We start from the raw sequence: 23,189 nt of genomic DNA on the forward strand, positions 1-23,189 counted from the left end.
ATGGTTTTCGCCATCCACTTTGCGCGATGTATCCCTTTGAAGCATGGTAAGATACTCCTTGAGAAGGCTCTTCAAGAAGAGAATTCACAGTTAATTCAAAACTATAAATATGTCTCTTACTCCTGCAAGGTAAATACAAGAGAGATTTTTCCACCTCTAAAAGCAGTTATATTTCACTCCGTTGTGACACACACTAATGATTTAACAGAAAAGCTTTCATGTGTTATTGGCTGCCTGTGGTCACTCAGTAGTTCTCTTTCTCAAATAAATGATTACTGATTCCATGCATGTACCTTGTGGCACTTTTCAATTGCTGACTGATCAAAAACTGTTTACCTTTCTTGATGCTAAAGCTCTTCAAAGCAGTGAGTGATGTGTGCTGATTTGTCAAGGTGGTTTTTTTTTTGGGGGGGGGGGGGGGGGGGGGTGAGCGGGGGAGTTTTGTTTCTTTTCACTTATTAAGTTTCAATGCTCTTCCAGTATATTCATGGAGTTGCCGCCATTGCTGATCCAAACATTCTAGTTTTAGTATGCAGTTTTTAAACAGTTGTCGGAAGTCATTAATTTTCCAAATAAATCTTCACTTCCCACACAGTATGACACTTTGACCTGTAGTTAATTTACACACCACACACTGCAAATCATAAAAGAAAACTATTAATGTTGCTTTGACAGATGATAGTTGACCACCAGTTATTTCATGCTAGTAATGCTGTCCCAACAAGTTGAACAAGTAAAAATGAATGGTTCCCAAAAATGAATGATAACCAGTGGACAAATTCCCAAAGTTGAGCGTTCGCCCATCTCTATTTGCAGCTAAGTTGCCAGATCTGTACACCTAGAGGGCCTGCCACAGCGACCCCATTTCAGAAATCCAGCATGATTTTCAGTTCCTCCTAAAATCACTAGGTCCAACCCAGAACTCTCTTCCAAGTGTTATCTCACTCCCACCATTTTCCACACCCGTCTTATATATGCTTCCTAAAATACATAAGTCCAACTACACACAGTATCCCTTTTGTGGCTAGATATTGTGCTCCCACACATGTAAAATGTAAAAGGTGATTTATTAGTCTCATTACATACATTGTACAGATCATATGATATGTTGTACAGAAGACATGTCAAGTTTAGCAAAAGTATAATGCATAATGATTTACAGAAATTCTTTTTACGTTGTTTTAAGATTAATGCCAATAAATACAACACTACAATATTTACTGTAAATTAACAGTTTACCAATTTCCTTTGTTGTTCACAGGCAACACAGCAATATTAGCTATAGACTTTTATTGTTCATTCTATCAGACTGTCTTCCATGAATTCTTCAATGGTGTGGCAACATTTCTCTGTTAAAATATTTTGGAATAAACTTTTCAGCAAACCGAGGTCCATTGTTAATATGTTTCTTTCTTTTAATTTTTTATATATAGTTTTTAGCCCCATGTACAGTGGTGTCTGAGCATAAAGCTTTAAGTGATGCGAAGGAAATTTGAAGTTTTCCTTGTGGCGAGTACCACAGCTATGCTTAAAATGGAACTTTTCAGGATTATGTTGATTATTATACACAAAAGTCAAAATTTCAAAAATGTACATTGGAGTAAGTGTTGGTATTTTTAATTTCTTGAACAATGGGCGACATGACTCATTTTTGTGGGCAGCACACGTTTCTAATGATTTTCTTCTGAAGAATTAGTAGCCTTGTACTGCTTCTAGAGTTTCTCCAGAAAATTATCCCATACCGAATAACAGATGCAAAATAACTGTGGTTGGCTGGTCTTTCTTGTGTCCATATGAGTGGCACCAGATAAAATAAACATTGCAAAAGCTAGAGAATTTAATTTATTTGCCAGAAGTCTATATGCGTCTTCCAGTTTAAACTTTTGTCAAGGTTTAGGCCCAAGAATTTCACATGGCTCACTTCTGTCGTCAGTTGATTATTATGGGCTATTTGTATAGGACATGCTGCTGACAATTTAGAGAATCCCTACCCTTGTGGACCAACACCTTTGGCCTGTTACTCATAACCTACCCTCATTTATAAAAGACACTAACCATTTCCTCTATCAGCTCTCCACAGTTCCTATTCTTTTACTGTGGTGCGCCGTGCTCGTCATTGTTGATGCTGCCCACCTCACACTAACATCCTGAATCCCCGTGGCCTTGCAAACGTTGTAGACTACCTTTCTCGAAGCCTGACAGACTGCGAACATACAACCATCTTCCTGGTCACCATGTCAGATATGTACTCTGCTACAATTACTTTTCATTTGATGTCATCAACTAAAGACAGATCCACAATGCAGCATGGGCATTCACATGCCACCATCCCATGCTAAGCTATTCATGGCCCGTCTAGATTCCTTCCTCCCCATACAAAATACCAAATCCTGTGGTTCAGATTCTTTGATGACATCATGATCTGAAAGGAGGATGGACGCCCAACCCACATTCCCCCAGAACCTCAACAATCATTTCCCCCATTCACTTGACCTGCTCATACTCAGCCCAACAACCCACCTACTTCTACGTTGACCTCCGCCTCAAGGATGGCTACATCTGTACCTCCGTCCATACCAAGCCTACAAGCCACCAGCAGTACCTCTGCTTTGACAGCTGCCACCCATATCATACCAAGAAGTCCTCTCCACACAGCCCAGCCATGTGTGGTCATCACATCTGCATTGACTAGCAGTACCTCTCCAAATATGCCGAGGATCTCGCTGAGCCGAAATTACCCTCCACGTCTTATACAGAAACAGACTGCACATGCCTTGTCTCCCCAGTCACCTACAATCTCCCACAGAACCATTGACAAGTCACAAAGAAGCACCCCACATGTGACTCAGTACCCCCGAGAACTGGAGCAATTAAATCATGTTCTCTGACAGGGATTTAGATACCTCTCTCATATCCTGAGATGAGAAATATCCTCCACACTATCTTTTCTGCCCTCTCACAGTGGTATTTCGCTGCCACTGAAAGTAGGCAGTATCCTTGCCCATCCCTATTCCATCCATGCTCCCATCCCCTCACCTCATGGCTCTTACCATGGGAGTGAATGATGTGTGTGAGAAAAGTAATGAGGCTGATTTTTTTTACCTGCCAAGTTTTTTTTCCCCAAACAATATTGTCCCCATCAAAGTACGAGGGTAATCCCAATAGTAAGGTCTCCTATTTTTTCATAAGTACATAGACCTGTTTATTTTTACAATGGTTTACAGCAGTTTACAGCTTGAACATTTAGCTATTTTTCGACATAATCAACATTTCTCTCTATGCATTTTGTAGACACTGTGACAGTTTTTGTATGCGCATGTCGTACCAGCTCGCTACCATGCTGTTCAGAAAGTTATGATCCTCTTCTTTTTGGCCAAATGTTCTTTTAACCTAGGGAACAGGTGATAGTCACTGGTCGCCAAGTCAGGACTAAAGGGTGGGTGGGTGATTGTGTTCCACTGAAACTGTTGGCAGGACAGCAACGGTTTGCCGAGCAATGTGTGGGCATGCGTTGTCATGTAGAATGTGTATGCCCTTGCTCAACATTCCTCTTCTCCGGTTCTGAATTGCCCGTTTGAGTTTTTTCAGAGTCTCACAGTACCTGTTAGCGTCAGTTGTGGTTCCCGCAATTCAGCTCTGATGACGAGGTGAAAGAAGAGGTTTATAACTTTCTGGACAGCATGGCGGCGAGCTGGTATGACATTCGCATACAAAAACTGCCACAGTGTCTACAAAAATGCATCAAAAAAAAGGGTCTTTGTTGAAAAATAGCTAAATGTTCAAGCCATAAACTGATGTAAACCATTGTAGAAATAAACAGGTGTGTATATATATATATATATATATATATATATATATATATATATATATATATATATATATATATATATATATATACACACACATTAAAAAAAAAAAAAAAAAAAAAAAAAGAGACATTACTTTTGGGATTACCCTTGTAATTCCCTTCAGCAGCTATGCAGCAGCTTACTTGTTGTTCCCAGTCCTGGTAGCAGTGCTGGAAGGCTTCAACTGGTAAGGTCTTTAACATATTGGTCACATTCTGTTGAATGTTCTCCAGAGTCCCAAAATGGTGTCCTTTTAGACATTTTTAAATTTGGGAAATGAAGAAAGTCGCAAGGATTCAGAACAGGTGACTAGGGCAGCTGCAGAGCAACAGGAATGCCTTTTGTGTAAAAAATTCTGTGTTGGAAATGGCCATGGGGGATTGTCATAATGTAGCATGATCAAAATTTGATGTATGGTGGAAGTGTTTACATTTAACAGGTTACCCTCATTCGTAGTGTTAAATGTACGTCTGATCTTACAAGAGCATTCACACCTTTGACATTTTTGCCGATTTGTGAAGTTGGAGGCTTACTTGAATGATGTTCATCTTCATGTCCTCAACCCCTTTAAAAACGATTTGTACCAGTGAAAAACTTGTGCTCTTTAAACTCACTGATTTCCTAAGTTTAACACAAAACTTGATGGCATAACTTTGCTCTGAATTCTGCTGATCCATTTTCGTAATATACACACACACACACACACACACACACACACACACACACACACACACACAACTTCACTGATGGTGCTCTCAAAAACCACATCATAACTGTATGGAGCCAAAACTCTGACTGGCTATCTGTAAGGGATGAACACACCAGTCTACACAAGTAGAACAGCGTAGCATTGCCTGATCCCTTACAGTGTTGTCAGTCGTATTACTTTTCTCACACACCTCGTAAGACCTGTCCAATACATCCTTCCACTACCACCTACTCTAGTCATATCACCGGGGTTTCCTACTGATAAAATGTAGGGCCGCCTGCAAAAGCACCCACGTAGTCTACCGACTTAAAAGCAACCAGTATTCAGCATTCCACGAGTACGTGGGCAGCTGGATCACCCAGTTGCCAAGCATGCCATGCAACACAGTGTGCTTGACTTCAGCTGTTTCACAACCTAGATTCTTCTCTCCAACGCCAGCTCCTGAAAATATTTTGCAGCTTAAAATAGGGTCTCAAAACCTCTCTCTTGTCGTTGTATAATCTGTGAAGAACTTTCCAGTCTCAGCAGGACTCTTCCACATGTACAACCTTCTTTCAAGCTTCTTAAACAGTGTTTGCAATGATCCAGTTGTGCATTGTGCAGAATTCTACCAAGTGATTTCGCTCAGTTGATGGTCTTATTTTATTTTTCCTTCTCTTCCTTTTCCTGCTATTGAATTCCAGTCCACAATCATGTTTAAATATTCAGCTCCCTCAAAATACTGAATAATTTGATACCTGATTATACTTTTATTTTATTTGAAGTTATCCCACATCCCTGTTTTCATTATTAGACATACTCCTGTGTTACATTTGGTTCCGACTTGTTAAAACTTTTGTTACCTGACAAGACATTCTGTTTTTCTTGTCATCACACTATACTAATTCCTACTGTATCTGTCTTCAATCTATCAATTTCTCTTTTAAAGTTCATTAACGCAGTTAAGGGATCCAACATTTCACACTCCAACCCATAGAATGATACATTTCGAGTAGAACTGAAAGGGATATTGTTTTACCGTAGAAGATGCCATCATGATTAAATGTAACAGCAGAGCTGCATGACCTCAGGTAGTTTCCTCTTGCTTTCAACTGTCGCAATACAAACATAGTAAAGCCGTGTTGGCAAATTTCCTCTTTTAACTACTGAAAATGCTGCTATGCCTGTTTCCAGCAACCATCTTTTCATTTGAGCTCAGCAGATACTCCCTCGATATGGTTGCACCTAGTTGCAACTGTCTATATTGTTGAGGCACGTAAACCAGCAAATCTTAGATAAGTCCTGTGGTTTGTGGGGGGTATAGCAGACTTAATGGTATACAGTTGGTTAGTGCAGTGTTTGTGCTCTATGTTTGTTCTACCATGGTGTGCACTCATGGTCTTACATACAAGCCATACATTACTGGCAAGCTGTTTTATAGACTCCTGTCTTATGCAATAATAAATCATCTTTCACTGATCTAAGAGATTGTGCAATATTGAATATTTGTCAGAAACAACTTTAACTCTCCCTCTCCCTGGGGGCTTATGTTAGTATTTGCTTGGCCGCCATGGGGCCCCAGCCCTTGCAGAACTACTTCCCTTTCCATGCTGCAAGTCTGTCCTTCATCTATTTTTTTTTTCCACTCTGCACTTCCATTGGATGGTCTTTATGGTGCTGATTTGGTTTTCTTTCCTTGCGACATCTTACAACTTTTCAGTCTTAACTATATACTCCCCTTGTTGTGTTTTGACTTGCTACTTCTTTTCAAAATTTTACAGAAGTGCGGATGTGCAGGGAAGGTCACGAAGTGTGGCAGTATTCCACCTCTTGTGCCATGTTTCTCTGAGCCCATACTTTCTAGCAAGGGAAACACCCAAATCCTGGCACAGCAGTAGTTCCATTGTGTGTGTGTGTGTGTGTGTGTGTGTGTGTGTGTGTGTGTGTGTGTGTGTGTGTGTGTAAAGGGGGGGGGGGGGATCATAAAGTACCTGCATTGTGCTAGCAGAGTTGAAACCTTGCCACAGAAACCAAGGAGTATGTGCCCATCATGGCCGGGGCATGGGGGCTCTGGGCAACAGTTTACTGGGCAGGTAATGTAGCTATGGCTGGATGTTACCCATTGTGAGAGCCCCAGTCTGGAGTGGGTCTTACCATGGCAAAAAATTTGCACATGAGAGTCTGTACTCAGACTGATGGGATACTTTCACTGAAACAAAACCATTATTTTTTTTTTGTTAAAAACATTGAAGACAAATTTGGGGAAGTTGTTTTTGGTGAAAATACGAAATGGTTCATTATTGATTAAAATCTCTGCTGCCCAATCTACAGCTCATCAGGCATGTGATTGTCTAGGTGTCATACCTGTGACCATTGCTCCCACACAAAACTTTGAACATGGTCCAAGAAATCATATTTCATAGAGATCTTACACTCCAAATAGATGAGAAGCTCCAGACTGATCTCCAGCATCGACATGTACAAGTGTTTGAAGGGAATGTCCTCCTAGAGAAGCTTAAGGTCAAGTTGTATAGATGTGATGTGAAACTGGCTGTCCCACCACCTATAAGGTGCTTCAGTTGCTTACGCTTTGGTCATACGTTATTCCACTGCACGACAGACCCAAAATGCGGCATCTGTGGACGGTCACTTATGGACATCTGCCTTTGTGTGTCAGCTGTGCTGAACATCACCCACCACATTGCCAGTTTGTTTTTTCCAAAAAAGAACAGATGATCAAGACATATAAATCATATTGATCATTGCAAACACTATGTTTCATGAAAGAAGATTGTACACATGGAAGAGACCTACTGAGACTGTAAAGTTTCTCATGACGAGGCAGAGGTTTCAAAACCCTATTATAAACTGCAAAATATTTTCAGGAGCTAGTGTTGGAGGAAAGAACCCAGATGGCACATGTTGTGAAGCAGTTGAAGTCAAGTGCACCATGTTGCATGGCATGCTCAGCTACTGGGTGATCCAGCTGCCCATGTACTTGTAGAATGCTGAGTAGTGGTTGCTACTAAGTTGGTAGACCATGAGGCTGCATTCACAGGTAGCCCTACATATTATCGGTAGGAAACCCCAGTGAAATGACTGGAGTAGGTGGTAGTGAAAGGATATATTGGACAGGTCTTACGAGGTGTGTGAGAAAAGTAATACGACTGACAACACTGAGGAATCGGGCCGCACTGTGTTGTTGTACTTTTGTGTGTTCATCTCTTCCAGATGCTCAGTCAGTTTTGGCTCCATACAGTTATCGTGTGATTTTTGAGACCACCATCAGTGAAGTTTTTGTGTGTGTGTGTGTGTGTGTGTGTGTGTGTGTGTGTGTGTGTGTGTGTTTTATGAGAAAATGGAACAGTGGGATTTAGAACAGTGTTATGCCATAAAGTTGTGTGTTAAACTTGGGGAATCAGTGAGTTTGGACTTTGAAAAGTTGAAACAATCCTATGGGGAAAATTCCTTATGAAGAGCACAAGTTTTTCACTGGTACAAATCATTTTTCCAGGGCTGAGAGCACATTGAAGATGAACATAGTTCAAGGAGGCCTCCAGCTTCACAAACCAATGAAAATGTTGAAGGTGTGGGTGATCTTGTGAGATCAGACCAATGTTTAACAGAGGCCTGATGCCAAACAGTGGCTGAAGGAGCCATGACCTGTGGGTCGCAGGGCTGTCCACTGTTCATCTGTCCCCACATTTACTGCAGAGAAGGTCTTGAATAAACCTCGCCCGCCAACGGTTGAGAAGGGAAAGAAGAAGAAAAAGAATAAGACTGGCGACAAGGCTCCTCTGGTTCCCCTACGCAGTCAGTTTCTGAGCTGATGTTTGTGGATGTAGTTCCTTCCCCAGTGGTGACAGGCAGTGATCCTACAGTGCAACTGATCCTCCTGGCCCCCTTCACGACTAACCTTATCACCAGTCACGTGATCATTCTGTGGAAATGTAATGGCTACTACTGTCACCTGGTGAAAATACAGTACCTTAAGACTTCTTCTGATGTTTACATTCCCCTCCAAGAAACACATTTCAGTAGTGACCGTTCTCCAATGCTCCATGGTTATTGTGAATTCTGTTGGAACTGTGATGGTCTGAGAGAATGTCTGGGAGATTCTGTACTTTGGTTCATACAGATGTCATCAGTGAATGAATTCCCTTTCTCCGTCGGAGGCAATGGTGGTGGGGAGTGCAGACGACCTCAGAGTACTATTTACAATGTTTACCTACCTCCAGGCAAGCCTTTTACTTACATTGAATTGATAACATTAATCCAACCACCTCCCCCCTGTCCCCCCTTTTTCTCCTGCTTGGGTACATCAACACACACCACTTTGTTTGGTAGCAGCCTTCTAATTGACCAGCTTCTCACAGACCATGATCTGTATCTTCTCAGTGATGGTTCTTGTACCCACTTCAGTGCCGCCCGTGGCACCTTTTCTGCTATCGATCTAAGGATCTCTTGCACCTGATCATGTGACTTTGCTACATTGGTCACCACACGATATGAGCTTTGTAACAGTGACCACTTTCCAGTGATCCTGTCATTTCCTGCCAACATCAAACAGATCTACTACCACATACTTTATTGATGAGATTGTGCTTGGCATCTCAGGTAGGCAAATCTTTGTGGTTTATGGACCACCAACATTCAATAGCCATTTTGGGTCTTGTCCTACTTGGTGGTCTTTGTACCAATTCATCAGTTCTTGCAGAGCATCTTTTGACTTGCTTTGTGACAGGATCAGTCTCACTACCTTTCTACTGCCGAAGTGATGAGTTAAAGACATCTCATTATGTTTCACTCCTCACCAATTGGAAATCTATAATGACCCTTCATTGACTTGGACCACTTCAGGTACTTGTGCCTCGGCCCACAACACAGCCCCAGCCGTGATACAATTCAGTCAGATTATCCAAAACTTGAACATTTCTCAAGGGCAACATCTCCTCAAGGTCTTCTGCTGTCTTTGGCTCCAAGGTGCCTTCCCCTCACATTGGAGAGATAGCATAGTTGTACCAATCCTTAAGCCAAGCAAGAACCTTATGTCTCTCGATAGTTGTCGCCCGATAAAGTTGACCAACGTACTCTGAAGGCTGCTTGAAAGGACGGTTGCACAGATAATGCTGGGTTCTTGAATCTTGCCATCTTTTGTCCCCCTATCAGTGTGATTTACAGGAGGGATGATCCACGAACGACCATATGCTTAGGTTGCAAACAGCAACCAGACAGGCTATTTCAAAATACCAAAACCATGTCAGTCTTTTTTTTTTTGGCCTGCAAAAGGTGTATGACACCACTTGGCATCATCACATTTTACTCACCCTCCATGACTGGGGCTTTCAAAGCCCCTGGCTAATTTTTATTCATAAATTTGTATCCCACCAGTTGTTCCGGGTTAGAGCTGACACTTCACTCAGTTCCTCATGGATTCAAGAGGATGGTGTCTCATAGGGCTCTGTATTGAGTGTTGCTCTTTTCCTTATTGCCATTAATGTGTTAGTGACCTCTGATGATTTTTGGATTTGGTACAACTACTACTCAGTAGCCTCTGCTGAGTGCCAGCTCTTAGGTTCCATCTGGCATACCTTTGCATGAGCTCTTACGCCTGGTTTCCAATTCTGTCTTACAAAAAAGACATATGTCGTATGTTTCTCCCATTGTACCACAGTCCATACTGACCCGGAACTCTACTTATGTATGCATGAACATTGTAGCACAGTCCCGTTTCTTGGGCCTCCTTTTTGATGAAAAGCTAATGTGGCTGCCCCATATTCATTATGTGAATACTTGCTGCATGCAGAAGCTTAATGATCCCTGTTTCCTTGCCCACACATCTTGGCGTACAGATTGTGCTTCTCTTAACATGTATGTACGAGACCTTGGTTTTATCCTGACTGGACTACGGTTGCCAGGTTTATGGCTCAACGGCTCCTTCAGCTTTAAAACCATTAGACCCAGTCCACAATCTTGTGCATCTGGCCACCAGTGCCTTTCAGACTAATCCTGTAGACAGTCTCCGTGCCGAAGCAGGCATATTACCCCTTCAGATGGTACCACCTCTTGGTCTCCTATGCAATCACCATTTGACAGTTCCCTGATTTTCCCACATATCCCATTCTTTTTACATACGAGAGATCTCATCCTCCTTATACCTGCTCTTCAGTAGGTCCACTAGTTTGAATGCATCTTGCTTCCCTCTGCCAAGATCTCCATCTCCGCTCCTTGGATTGTGCTCCCCATGTTTTCTCCTGCACTCCCGCTTGAATGGTGCCCAAGCCACAGATTAGGACCAACCTCTTCCAAGGTCCTAAAGCCTCAGTTGCTCCAACGACCTTTTGGCTCCTGTTGCATCCAGTTCTTAAAGAGGTCCAGAGTGCTATCATCTTTCACATCAATGGTTCTAAAACTGTGGATCATATGTGATATACTTTTACATCTGCCAATATGGAATGCCATTCACTGCCGGGAACATGTAGTGTGTTAATGGCAGAGCTGACAGCTGTTAGGGGAGCAGTCCATTTCACTGAATGGGCCTCCTTTGATCGTGTTTTAATATGTACCGACTCACTGAGCACTTTCCTGGCTGTTGACCAATGCTATTCTTACCATTATTTGGTCTCGACTATTTGTGACCTTCTCGCTGGCCTTCAGGTACTCAATTGTCTTTTTCTCCATCCCAATTTGTGTGGGTATCCTGGGAAATGAACTGGCTGACTGTGTGGCTAAAGCAGCTCGTTCTTGCTCCCCCTTCACTTTGCCGACCCCAGTGTGGATTTGCAGGTGCACACGAGATATCTACTCACTCGGAAATGGAACGTCATCTGATGGGCTCTGCCCCATCTAATAAACTCTGCACAATCGAAGAGACACATCTCTTGTCCACTTTCTCAGAAGGCATCCACTGTATTATGTTGTCTCCACATCAGTTATACCAGGTTACCCCATTGTTTTCTTTTGTGTAACTAACTACCTGCATTGTGGTTGTGGAGCCTTGCAGTCGGTAGCTCGTCTCTTGGTGGAATGCCTTCTCCTTTTGGCCCTCCGTGCTCAGTATGGACTTGTGGACTCGCTGCCTCTAATATTGCCAGACGATTCATAGATGGTTTGATTTATTCTCAGTTATAATGTTTTAATCTACCTCCGGACCAGGGCCAAGGTGTTTGGGGGTGGGATGTCTTTACTGTTTGCAGGTTGTGGAGGATCCCAATCGTAGCTCGTTCACCAGGCTGCTCTTTCATACCTCTTTTGCTCTGTTTTAATAACTGTAGATTTGGTTTGTGTCCTTTTTTCTGCAATTTGTTTTCTGTACTCGGTGTCGCACTTTGTTGAATAGTGGTCACTCCCGACTGTGTGGATCGGGTGAGAGAGTGTGGGGACACACTTCCTGTCGCGTGCAGAGCCCCAGGAGTGCCCATCTGCTGACTTCCCTAACTTCTTCATTTTGCTTTTATTACTTAAGTTACAAAATACGTCCTCTCGCTTTTACTGTTATTAATCTTCTGACTAGATCAGTAAGTGATCTCGGTCGCAGTCTCAACTTCCGGATGCACCACTCTTGCATCAAAGGACTGATGATGACACCTTCAACCAACGAACAACTTTAACTTGATATTTGTAGCTGCAGATTTTGCCAGTTTAGCATACTTTTCGCAGAAATTAATCTAGAAATTGTAAATTAGGATCCTGCCGAAACTGTTCCATTTTTAACTTGCATATGATAGTAGCAGTTTTTAAAAAGTAATGCCTCACAATAGTAACTACATTTTGTCCATCATAAAGCTTGGAGAATTTTGTGTAATTATAATTATTACTTTTACAGTACCTCTCAGAATACTTTCTATAAATTAAATCGTGCATAATAAAATGTTTGTTCTTTTGTTAGCAGGAGAATGCTAAGGGTGGAAAATTAGGTACTCATGCAATCCGGGCAGACACGCCTTCAACAGAAGAAGAAAAAACAAGTGATGCAGAATCATCTAAACCATTCATTAAAAAGCGGTCAGCGGCAGCAACAGCTGATTCAGTCCCAAGTAGTCCTGGTTATCACACGTGAGTATGAGAATGCAATAAAATTTTGCTATGTTGTGTAATTGACTATTGTATTGTATAATCGCTAATTTGTAATTTTTATTTAAAACCACACTTTATTAAGTAATATGTAGGAAATATGATTAGCTTAGTAGATACCTGGAGTGTTGAGTGTCATCAAAATACGGAGAAGTGTGGGGTTGTCATACGAAACAGTTTTATTACCTGTTGTTCTAATAAAATGTGCATTGTGTGGCAACATTGAATTGGTATTTATTAATAAAGGGAAGCCATAGAGAAGTTTAATAATAGAATTTACCCTCTAAATTTGTAACAGATATTTGTGCCAGTTTCCATAATCCTCATTGCAGGTGCCTACATTTCATCCTTAAATAATGGCTGCAGTAATCTTTCTGTGTAAACTGCTCCAGTGTCACACTTATTGTGCTAAATTTTCCTGTCTTGCTGACTATTTCATTTAAATTTTATCCAGTGTTCTACTGTGACTGTGATAAATGAAGTGTTTCAGAAATGACACAACCAGTTGCCTTTTGTAATGAGAAGATTTTTATTTTCCCATTACCAGTTTCAAGTCACCCAGTGGTGCATGGGTTTACACTTTCTCTGTGTTTTCATTGTCTTTATTGTATTTTTCACTTTCCATTATTGGCGGCTCTACAGTGGTTGAGACACTATATTCACATTCTGGAGGACCAGGGTTCAAATCCCTGACCAGCCATACATATCTAGGTTTCCCACAGTTTCCCTAAATGCAAATAAAGGATGGTTCATATGAAAAGGACACAACTAAATTCTTTCCCCACTTTCCTCTGTTCCAAACTTGTACTATGTATTCCAAACTTGTACTGTGTGTCTAATCATAAACTCATTCATAGAAGGTTAAAACACCAATCTTCCTTACTTTTTCTTTCTCCGACACCGCAAGTCTTTTCTAGTTTAGTCATGTGTCACCCCCCCCCCCCCCCTCCCCCCCCTCCTTTTTAAAATGCGCTTTCATAATATTGGCGCTTTAGTATATTTATTTATTTGAATAACCCTTTTGGAGCATATGATAAGTCAGCTTTGGTTTTGCTTCTTTATATTTAATTTTTGTTGCTCCCAGACAGCCTTCATCCTTCAAGACTGCCATTCATTTTCATCCTAGATTCACTTCCTCCCATTTGCAAACATCTTTCTTTTGTGATATCCTGCTTTTCGTGTTGCTTAATTTTGATTCCAGTGTTTTTGATATCTTTGGCAATGTCATTGAGCCCCGTGGGTTTGGATGTTTAGTACGTTGATGATCTCCTTGGTTTGTCTGTTACTATCCATTCAGTATATGTACCCATAAAACTGTATTATTCTTTCCCTCATTACATCAGTTAGCTTTTCCATTTTCAAGTACAGCTCTCTGTTTGATCTTAGTTGTACTCAGCATTTCTATTACTTTTAGGTCCCAGTATTTTCCTTAGAAATCTTCTTTCAACTTTTTCCAGTTTTTCAAGATCCCAAAATCTTGTAAATTTAAGTGTTCCTTCTGCACATAATGTTTAGGCGTTACCATTGTTTGATAGTGTCTTAGTTTTGTGGTTTCAGGACTAAGATTTTTCATTGTATATGTTTCTCGTCATATGTTATGCCCTTTATAGTTAGTGTACTACTTTTTTCTGTTGCTGTCCCTCCGTTTGTGTTGCACATTATCCATTCTCCTATGTATTTAAAACAATTTGTTTTAGATATTGTGTTGTTGTGAATTGCAAGATTTTGAGGGGCAATTTTTTTTTCCCTTCCCCCCATGAACTGTATTTTTTTCAAATGATTGTCATTTTTTTTCTGTAGTTCTGTGGTTTTTCTTCGTCACTGTCCAGAAATTCAATAATTAAAGCCATATTAGCTGCAAAAAACTGCACAGTCTATGGTGATTTCATTTGAATTTCTTCCCAGCTGGTGCACCCTCAGTATTGGTGGATTTCCTGCATCCCCTCATTACCTCCTCTAATGTGCAGTTGAAAAGTAGAGGTGACAAACCATCTATTTGTCTTACTCCTGACTTTATTTCAAAAGGAGTTGACAGTTCCATCACAAGTATTATTTTCAATGTTGTGTTTGTTAAAGTCCATTTATTTTTGTTATTCTATTATTGACTTCAGATTCTTTTATAATGTTGATTATTGCTTTTCTATCAATTGAGTCATAGGATTTCTTAAAATCTAGAGAAGTTATCACATATGTCAAGTTTATGATTTTCCTAATTTCTATTACATTATAAAATTTAATATTTTCTCTGCACAAAACCTTCCCTTCCTAAATCCCATTTGATTCTCACCTAGTTGTGGGTCAAATATTCCATCAGCTTTCCTCGAAGGTGCCACAGACGAGATCTTATATTTTACTGGCAGAAGGCAAATCCTCTATAACTATTACAGGGTATATACTGCCTGGGACAACTGGGAGATACGGTAAAAACCCAGGAATTTTTTCGTCCAGGAGAAAACTGGGAAAAACCTGGGAATTTTTTTAGAGTTCCGGTAATTTTTCATTGTTTTTGTTTTCAGTTAAATTTGTGTAATTTTGACTGGTAAGAACTGATACTCTAACAAAGGATATTACTGTATCCCGCTACTGCAGAATAATAATGCAGCAATAAAACATGAACGAGAGGAAAAACGAAAATAAAACTTAAATTGCAAAGGAAATGGGCCATATACAACAAAAAAACATTGCTCATACAAGCGTCTGCCAACAGCAAAATGTGTCAGGGCTTTAGGAAGACTATGCAATGCTTTGTAACAACAAATTGCTTCCAATGTGCGTGACGTCACAACTGTTTACATTAGATTCGTTTCAACAGTTAAGATCGGGATCATGCGCATGCGCAGTTGAGTAGTACCTCCTCCCACTTCTGGCTTCAGAATTGTGGCTGTTGGCTGTGAAAGCAGTCGCAGCTAGATGCTACCAGGAAAAATGTTTTTCAAAGCGCCTAGCATCCACCGCACATTGGTCTATCGATTATTCGTATGACTTTGAAACGCTTCCCTGTCGATTTTTGAACACATTCTAAGTTGATTTCTTAATGATTGCATAGTGTATGTGCTGTCTCTGTCAGGGGAATCTAGAAACAAACATTCCTGCAGACAAAAGGACCTATACGAGCTGAGCAGAGTATTGCCCCTGTTCGGAAATATCATAGATCCGGGGCTGATGAGCAGAGCAGTCTGACTTATAGTGGGGAAGTGGGTAGTCTCCACGTGACCCTTGTTTACATTTAATGGTTTCGCTGTTTGCACTCGTTTACGGCTCTCATGTCAAATGAAAACAAAACTGTTTTCTGTGGCCAAGAGCTATCAAGTGAATTAAAATACATTCACATAATTATGGAAGGCTAAAATATGTTATTAGTTTCAGATTATATTTTATTTCCATCTTTCTGACAGTCAGGCATTAATTCCTTTGCAGTCAGTGAAGTTATTTTTGTCGATTTGAAAGAAATTTTCTTTTATTAATCTTTTCCGCTGAGGTAGTCAATATATTTGAAACGAAGTGTTTAATTCCACACTGTTGGCTAGTTTCAACTGTTTGCTGCATTTCAAGTGCACGTTTTCACCTTCTAGCACGTATATACGGGGTGGTCCATTGCGAGTGACTGGGCCAAATATCTCACGAAATAAGCATCAAACGGAAAAACTACAAAGAACGAAACTCATCTAGCTTGAAGGGGGAAACCAGATGGCACTACGATTAGCCCGCTAGATGGCGCCGCCATAGGTCAAACGGATATCAACTGCGTTTTTTTTTTTAAATAGGAACCCCCATTTTTAATTACATATTTGTGTAGTATGTAAAGAAATGTGAATGTTTCAGTTAGACCACTTTTTTCACTTTGTGATAGATGGCGCTGTAATAGTCACAAACATGTAAGTACATGGTATCATGTAACACTCCACCAGTGCGGACGGTATTTGCTTCGTGATACATTACCTGTGTTAAAATGGACCCTTTACCAATTGCGGAAAAGGTCGATATCGTGTTGATGTATGGCTATTGTGATCAAAATGCCCAACGGGCATGTGCTATGTATGCTGTTCGGTACCCTGAACGACATCATCCAAGTGTCCGGACCATTCGCCCGATAGTTAAGTTATTTAAGGAAACAGGAAGTGTTCAGCCACATGTGAAACGTCGACCACAACTTGCAACAAATTATGCCCAAGTAGGTGTTCTTGCTGCTGTTGCAGCTAATCCGCACATCAGTAGCAGACAAATTGCACGACAATCGGGAATCTCAAAAATGTCTGTGTCGAGAATGCTACATCAACATCGATTGCACCCGTGCCATATTCCTATATACCAGGAATGCATGGTGACGACTTTGAACGTCGTGTACAGTTCTGCCACTGGGCACAAGAGAAATTACGGGACGATGACAAATTTTTTGCACGCATTCTATTTAGCGATGAAGCGTCATTCACCAGCAATGGTAACGTAAACCGGCATAATATGCACTATTGGGCAACGGAAAATCCACGATGGCTGCAACAAGTGGAACATCAGCAACCGTGGCGGGTTAATGTGTGGTGCAGCATTATGGGAGGAAGGATGTCGATGGCGGTCTAAATAGTGCAATGTACACTGATTTCCTACATAATGCTCTACTGATGCTACTACAAGATGTTTCACTTCATGACTGAATGGTAATGTACTTCCAACATGATGGATGTCCAGTGCATAGCTCACGTGCACTTGAAGCGGTATTGAATAGCATATTTCATGACAGGTGTATTGGTCGTTGAAGCACCATACCATGGCTCGCACGTTCACTGGATCTGACGTCCACATATTTCTTTCTGTGGGGAAAGTTGAAGGATATTTGCTATCGTGATCCACCGACAACGCCTGACAACATGTGTCAGCGCATTGTCAATGCATGTGCGAACAATACGGAAGGCGAACTACTCGCTGTTGAGAGGAATGTCGTTACACATATAGCCAAATGCATTGAGGTTGACGGACATCATTTTGAGCATTTATTGCATTAATGTGGTATTTACAGGTAATCGCGCTGTAACAGCATGCGTTTTCAGAAATGATAAGTTCACAAAGGTGCATATATCACATTGGAACAACCGAAATAAAATGTTCAAACGTACCTATGGTCTGTATTTTAATTTTAAAAACCTACCTGTTACCAACTGTTCGTCTAAAATTGTGAACCATATGTTTTTGACTATTACAGCGCCATCTATAACAAAGCGAAAAAAGTGGTCCAACTAAAACATTCATGTTTCTTTACATACTACACGGATATGTAATAAAAAATGAGGGTTTCTATTTAAAAAACGCAGTTGATATCCATTTGACCTAGCGGGCCAACCATAGTGCCATCTGGTTTCCCCCTTCAAGCTAGACAAGTTTTGTTCTTTGTAGTTTTTCTGTTTGACACTTATTTCGTGAGATATTTGGCCCAGTCATGATCAATGGACCACCCTGTATATGCCATAATAAAGAACCAAACATAATACAGTACTGGCACTCCAAGAAAATTTACATCCCGAAAACGTCACTGGAAAGCTTAATATCAGTTCGAGGCCTACTGCGCTGGGAATCTTCACATACGAATGTGCACTTTAAATATGAACTTTAAATGTGCACATATCAGTATGGGTCACGAAATTCCGATGCTCTTGGAGTATACTCTGATGTCTTGTTTCTTTTATGACATAATGTAAGGTATTTTAATGTTTAACACGTATGAACATACGGGCCTCCTACGTCATTGTAGCTGCGCAAGCTCGGTGGTGGCTGTTACCTGGCGCTCTCTGGCAACTTCTGAAACGAACCTATTTCTAACAGGTCGCGGGAAAATATTGTGGATGATGGTTTGAAAAGCGTTACTTTCAAAGTAAATTTCCTTTTACGCAAGTTGAACTATGAGTGAGAATGTACGATGAATTTAGTAAATTAGAGAGCGTTTGACACTGATATAAAAATCAACTCTTTGAAGACTAGCCATTTACATGGATTTCGAGCCCAGAAGATCAGAAATTTATGTCGTTATTGAAATTTTACTGTCGCATTTATGTGATATGTCTTAAAGTGTAATACGCGCGTAAAAAACCAACATTATATGTGAAAGGTTAGCTTTCTGTTGCAGCATATTAACCTTAGAAACCAATATTATATGTGAAAGCTTTGGTTTTCTGTAGCAACTCTATGTATGTTAATTTAAACCATTAACATTTCCTGTTTGTGTGTTCGCGCTACTTATCAGTGATGTTGCTATTGGCTGACTACCTCACGTGTCCTAAGCTCTGAATATCCGCTGTCATCGGCTGGCGAGATCACGTGGCGTGAGCTATGACTGGCTTACAAAAGCGCTTTGCAATCTCTATTTCAATGCTTCGGAAATTCGTATTACTGAGGAAAAAGCCCTTGTTTCCAAAAGTGCCATCAACCAGTGCACATTGGTCTGTCGATTACTCACATGATTTTGAACACATCCCTGTTGGTTTTTGAATAGATTCTAAGTTTATTTCTGAAAGAGTTGTAAGTTGAATTTTGAATGTGTGCATAGTGTACTTGATGCCTCTGCCAGGGGAATCCCCGTCGCATCTAGAAATAAACTTTCCTGCAGTCGAAAGGGGACGGGTCTATACAAGCTGAGTGGAATAAAGCCGAATGGGTGAATGCCAATCGCTGTTTGTGGTTGACTGGGTTTGCAAATGATTGGCGTTGTTATAACTACTAGCGGATTCCATAGATTCAGACAACCAGATTGTAAATAAATGACTAACGGGAATAACAGGCAATAAAGATTGTGTATTGTCTCCTCCATGTATTCAAGAAAATGAAATTTTGCCAGGAAATTTTTGGACAGACCGCTACACTTCTAAGGGCCAGTAGTACAGTCCCCAGCTAGCAGCCGCTAAAGCTCTATTCTAGGAGTAGCGCGGAAAAAGCATTGTACGAACATGTAATAACACCTAACCGGAGAATAAATGTAGGGTAACTAAACCGGTGATTGAGGCAGGGTTTGTGAAGTTAACCGAAGAATAAGTTTTGCCACTGGCAGGAATAGTTATAGAATTAGTGATGACAAGATTGTTTGTTAGAACGTAGGAGGAGAAGAAACGGGGACTCACACAAATCACGGAAGAATATGACAATTCCAAATTTATAAAAAAATTTTGTACTACTACTTCTCATGCTTCAGAAGCTAGAGAGTATGAATGAAATGTGAAACTATTTCCTAACATAAAACTTCTTGCTTGTAGTAGGCCTAGTAGGCATTTGATACTGGTACTTTGTGAATTATATTCCGTGGTGTTATAAAAATGACCAATTGTGACAAAACAGTCTCATTTATTTGGTGTGTGTAACATTTGCTACAATATTAGGCAGGCGTATTTCATTTTATTTAGCAGACAGTGATAAAATACATGTAATCAGATCGAGAAACCACACCAGTCTTGGGTACTATTTGTATCAACAGTTTTTCTAGTATTAGACAACGACATTTCATTTTTTCATGTAGCAAAACGTTGACTAACTTTGATGAGGTAATAGATTCTTTCTCACAAAGGAAAGTACGCCATATAAAACTGTGGCAAGATTAGAGAGAAAAAAAGCTAGGACTTAAGGATTGAAGAAATGTGTACTACTGTCTTGCTTGTCTCTTTGTCTTTACTTGTTTTATGTATCCTATATTTAATTTTGTCACACAAAACAGCAAGTTATTAGCTAATAGGCAGTAAAGGCTGCAGATTTTCTGAAGAGTTCTTGTTCTGCCGGTTACAAATAATCCCATCCAGTATTAATTGTGAGATTTTTTAAAAGAGGAGCAGGATGTCAAACTGGTCGATTGGGAGCAGGAGAGGTACCACAGGACATTTTAATTTCCAGTGGCATGAATATAGTTTGATGGCGCCCATTACAAAATATTGCATGTTTGAATTCCACAGAGCGAAATACAGAGACGTGCAATGGAAGAATGCTGTGTGAAGGGGCGTGGCACTGCACTTTGGCACACTTGAAGACCGAATAACAAGTCTTACACATGACCCATGTTTACGTTACGTGATTTTGCTATTTCCTCTTCGTTTATTGCTCTCATGTCAAATGAAAACAAATTGGATTTCTGAGGCCAGGAGCTATCAAGTGAATGAAAATACATTCACATAATTACGGAAGGCTAAAATATGTAATTAGTTTCAGATTTAATTTTGTTTCCACCTGTCTGACAGTCAAGCGTTCATCGCCTTGCAGAACAATGAAGTTTTTTTGTCGGTTTTTTAAAGAAATCTTTTCTGCTGAGGCACTCAATGTATTTGAACGAAGTGTTTAATTCCATACTATTGGTTTGTTTCAACTATTCATTGCATTTCAGGTTCACATTTTCATATTCTAGCACGTATGGGATTATGCCTTAATAAAGAACCAAACATGAGATAATACAGTACTGGTACTCCCAGAAAATTTACATCTGAATCTGGACATACGAATGTTCACTTTAAGCCGAATGATGCATTTTATTATGGTTCACAGAATTCCCATGCTCTTGGAGTATCCTCTAATGTCTTGTTTCTTTTATGACATAATGTAAGGTCTTTTAATGTTTTACATGTATGAACTCACGGGCTTCCTGCGTCACCGTAGCTGCGCAAGCATGGCGACGCTTGTTATCTGGTGCTCTCTGGCAACTGCTGAAATGAATCTATTTCTAACAGGTTGCGAGAAAATATTCCGAATGGTTGTTTGGAAAGCATTGATTTCAAAGTAAATTTCTTTTTACGCAAGATGAACTCTGTGCGCAAATCTCCGATGAATTTCTTAAATCACAGAGTGTTTGACTCTCATTCAAAAATCAAATCTTTGACAACGACCATTTAGAATATTTTCGAGCCTAGAAGATCAGACATTTATATGTCCTTGTTAAAAGTTTTACTCGCACATTTGTGTGCTGTATCATAAAGTGTAACATGAGCAAAAAAGATCACCATTATGTGTGAAAGCTTAGCTTCTCTTGCAGCTTATTAATCTTAGAGATCAATATTATTCCTAAAAGTTTTTCTTTTCTTGTAGCAACACTATGTATGTTAATTTAAACTGTTACCTTTTCCTATTTGTGTGTTCGCGCTGCTTAACAGTGATGTTGCTATTGGCTGGCTAGATCACGTGTCCTATGCTCTGAATATCCGCTGTCAGCGGCTGGCGAGATCGCTTGGCACGAGCTACGACTAGCTTACAAATCTAAATTTCAATTCTTCGGAAAGTAACATGCAGTGTTTGGTGGAATTCGAATTTTTACTTTCGTAATACAAAAATATGCAGTGTACATGTTGCTGCACATCAGACATCTTTCCAAAACGTGTTTTTTTTTTTCCCCCTGACTTTCGTTTTCTAAAGTGCCGGGAAATTATACGCCGGTGTGTAAAACCACAAACATTGAAAGGATTGATAAGTTTTACAGTTCCGAGGAAAATTATGCTGTTACTGAACATGGAAAACGTGTATTTTCATCCGGGAGAAAGTGTATTTTTAAGCGGGAAATCCGGGAAAAATTCGGGGAATTTTGTTTCCTCGCCCACGTGTACACCCTGAACTTCCCTTCTCACAATATTGTTACATTCTGTCCTGGATTTTCCATTGTTTGATTTTTGCCTGACAGCTTGTCTTCGATCCTAACCCAGTGCTGTTTTGCTTTGTTACTATTTTCTTTTGCATCTTTATACTCGATGTCCGTCCTTCTTCTCTCTTCTTTCTCGTCGCATTACAAACCGTACTGCACAGTCTATTTAAGAGACACACTGTGTCAACCATCTCGGCCACGCACAACAGTTGGCTACAAGACCATGCTGATTGTTGGTGCAGCATCTTATGTCCCACATTACTCTCGCGGATATAATTAGTCCTATACTTTCAAATTGATTAATCTCCCTGCATCATTTCCCGATTTTTTGTGTGTTAACTCCCGCATGTTTCTAGTGCCACACGGTATTGTAACTCATCCTAAGAACCCCTCCCTAACACCCCCCCCCCCCCCCCCCCTTACTTTGATCCTTGTGACTTCTCGCCAGTTTGAGTGAGTTTTTGCCTTTCACTATTGTCAACTCCCTCAGATTTTGTCTTGCTTCTGCCTTTTGCATCCATTTTATCCTTTTCGTGATTTTTCACATGTATTTGGATGTATTGGTGCTAAATTTTTCAGACATAATTCTATATTATTTACGTAATTATTCGCATTTTTCCATCACCATGGATCCTCGCTCCTTCCGTTTGCATTAATACAGAAATGTTTCCTTATCCCTAGGCCGATCCCAGTCCCATGTATTGTTCCTGCGTTGTTGTTTGGCTCGTGGAATCCCCTTTAATGGCCTTACCATCAAATTACCCATCTCTGGCTGCCACCCCTCCTTCCACAACGACCTCCACCTGTTCAGATTCCACCAATCCTTACCCCTAACAAACATAGTCCTGCAAAACCATATCAACCAAACACAAACCTCCTTGCAGTGCCTTCTCTCCATCCACAAAATTCTCCTTCTACGCAAACCCAAATTCCTGGAACCCATAACACACAATGAAATTCTTGCCCTGCAGAAACTGGAGCAACACGCACAATG

At 40.5% G+C, this 23,189-nt stretch overlaps 1 protein-coding gene across 3 annotated transcripts in view; it reads left to right on the top strand.

Moving 5' to 3' along the window:
• The window catches only part of LOC124605611 (bromodomain-containing protein 8), a 277,718-nt gene that overhangs the window by 197,063 nt on the left and 57,466 nt on the right, over positions 1–23,189 (top strand). For 2 of the 3 annotated variants that reach the window (XM_047137415.1, XM_047137418.1), the window contains exon 14: positions 12,425–12,591. In XM_047137415.1, coding sequence (XP_046993371.1) covers positions 12,425–12,591 — 167 coding nt within the window. The remainder of the gene's footprint in view (positions 1–12,424; positions 12,592–23,189) is intronic. The other variant, XM_047137416.1, reaches the window with a different exon arrangement.

This window comes from Schistocerca americana, chromosome 3 (genome assembly GCF_021461395.2).
Source record: "Schistocerca americana isolate TAMUIC-IGC-003095 chromosome 3, iqSchAmer2.1, whole genome shotgun sequence".
NCBI lineage: Eukaryota > Metazoa > Arthropoda > Insecta > Orthoptera > Acrididae > Schistocerca > Schistocerca americana.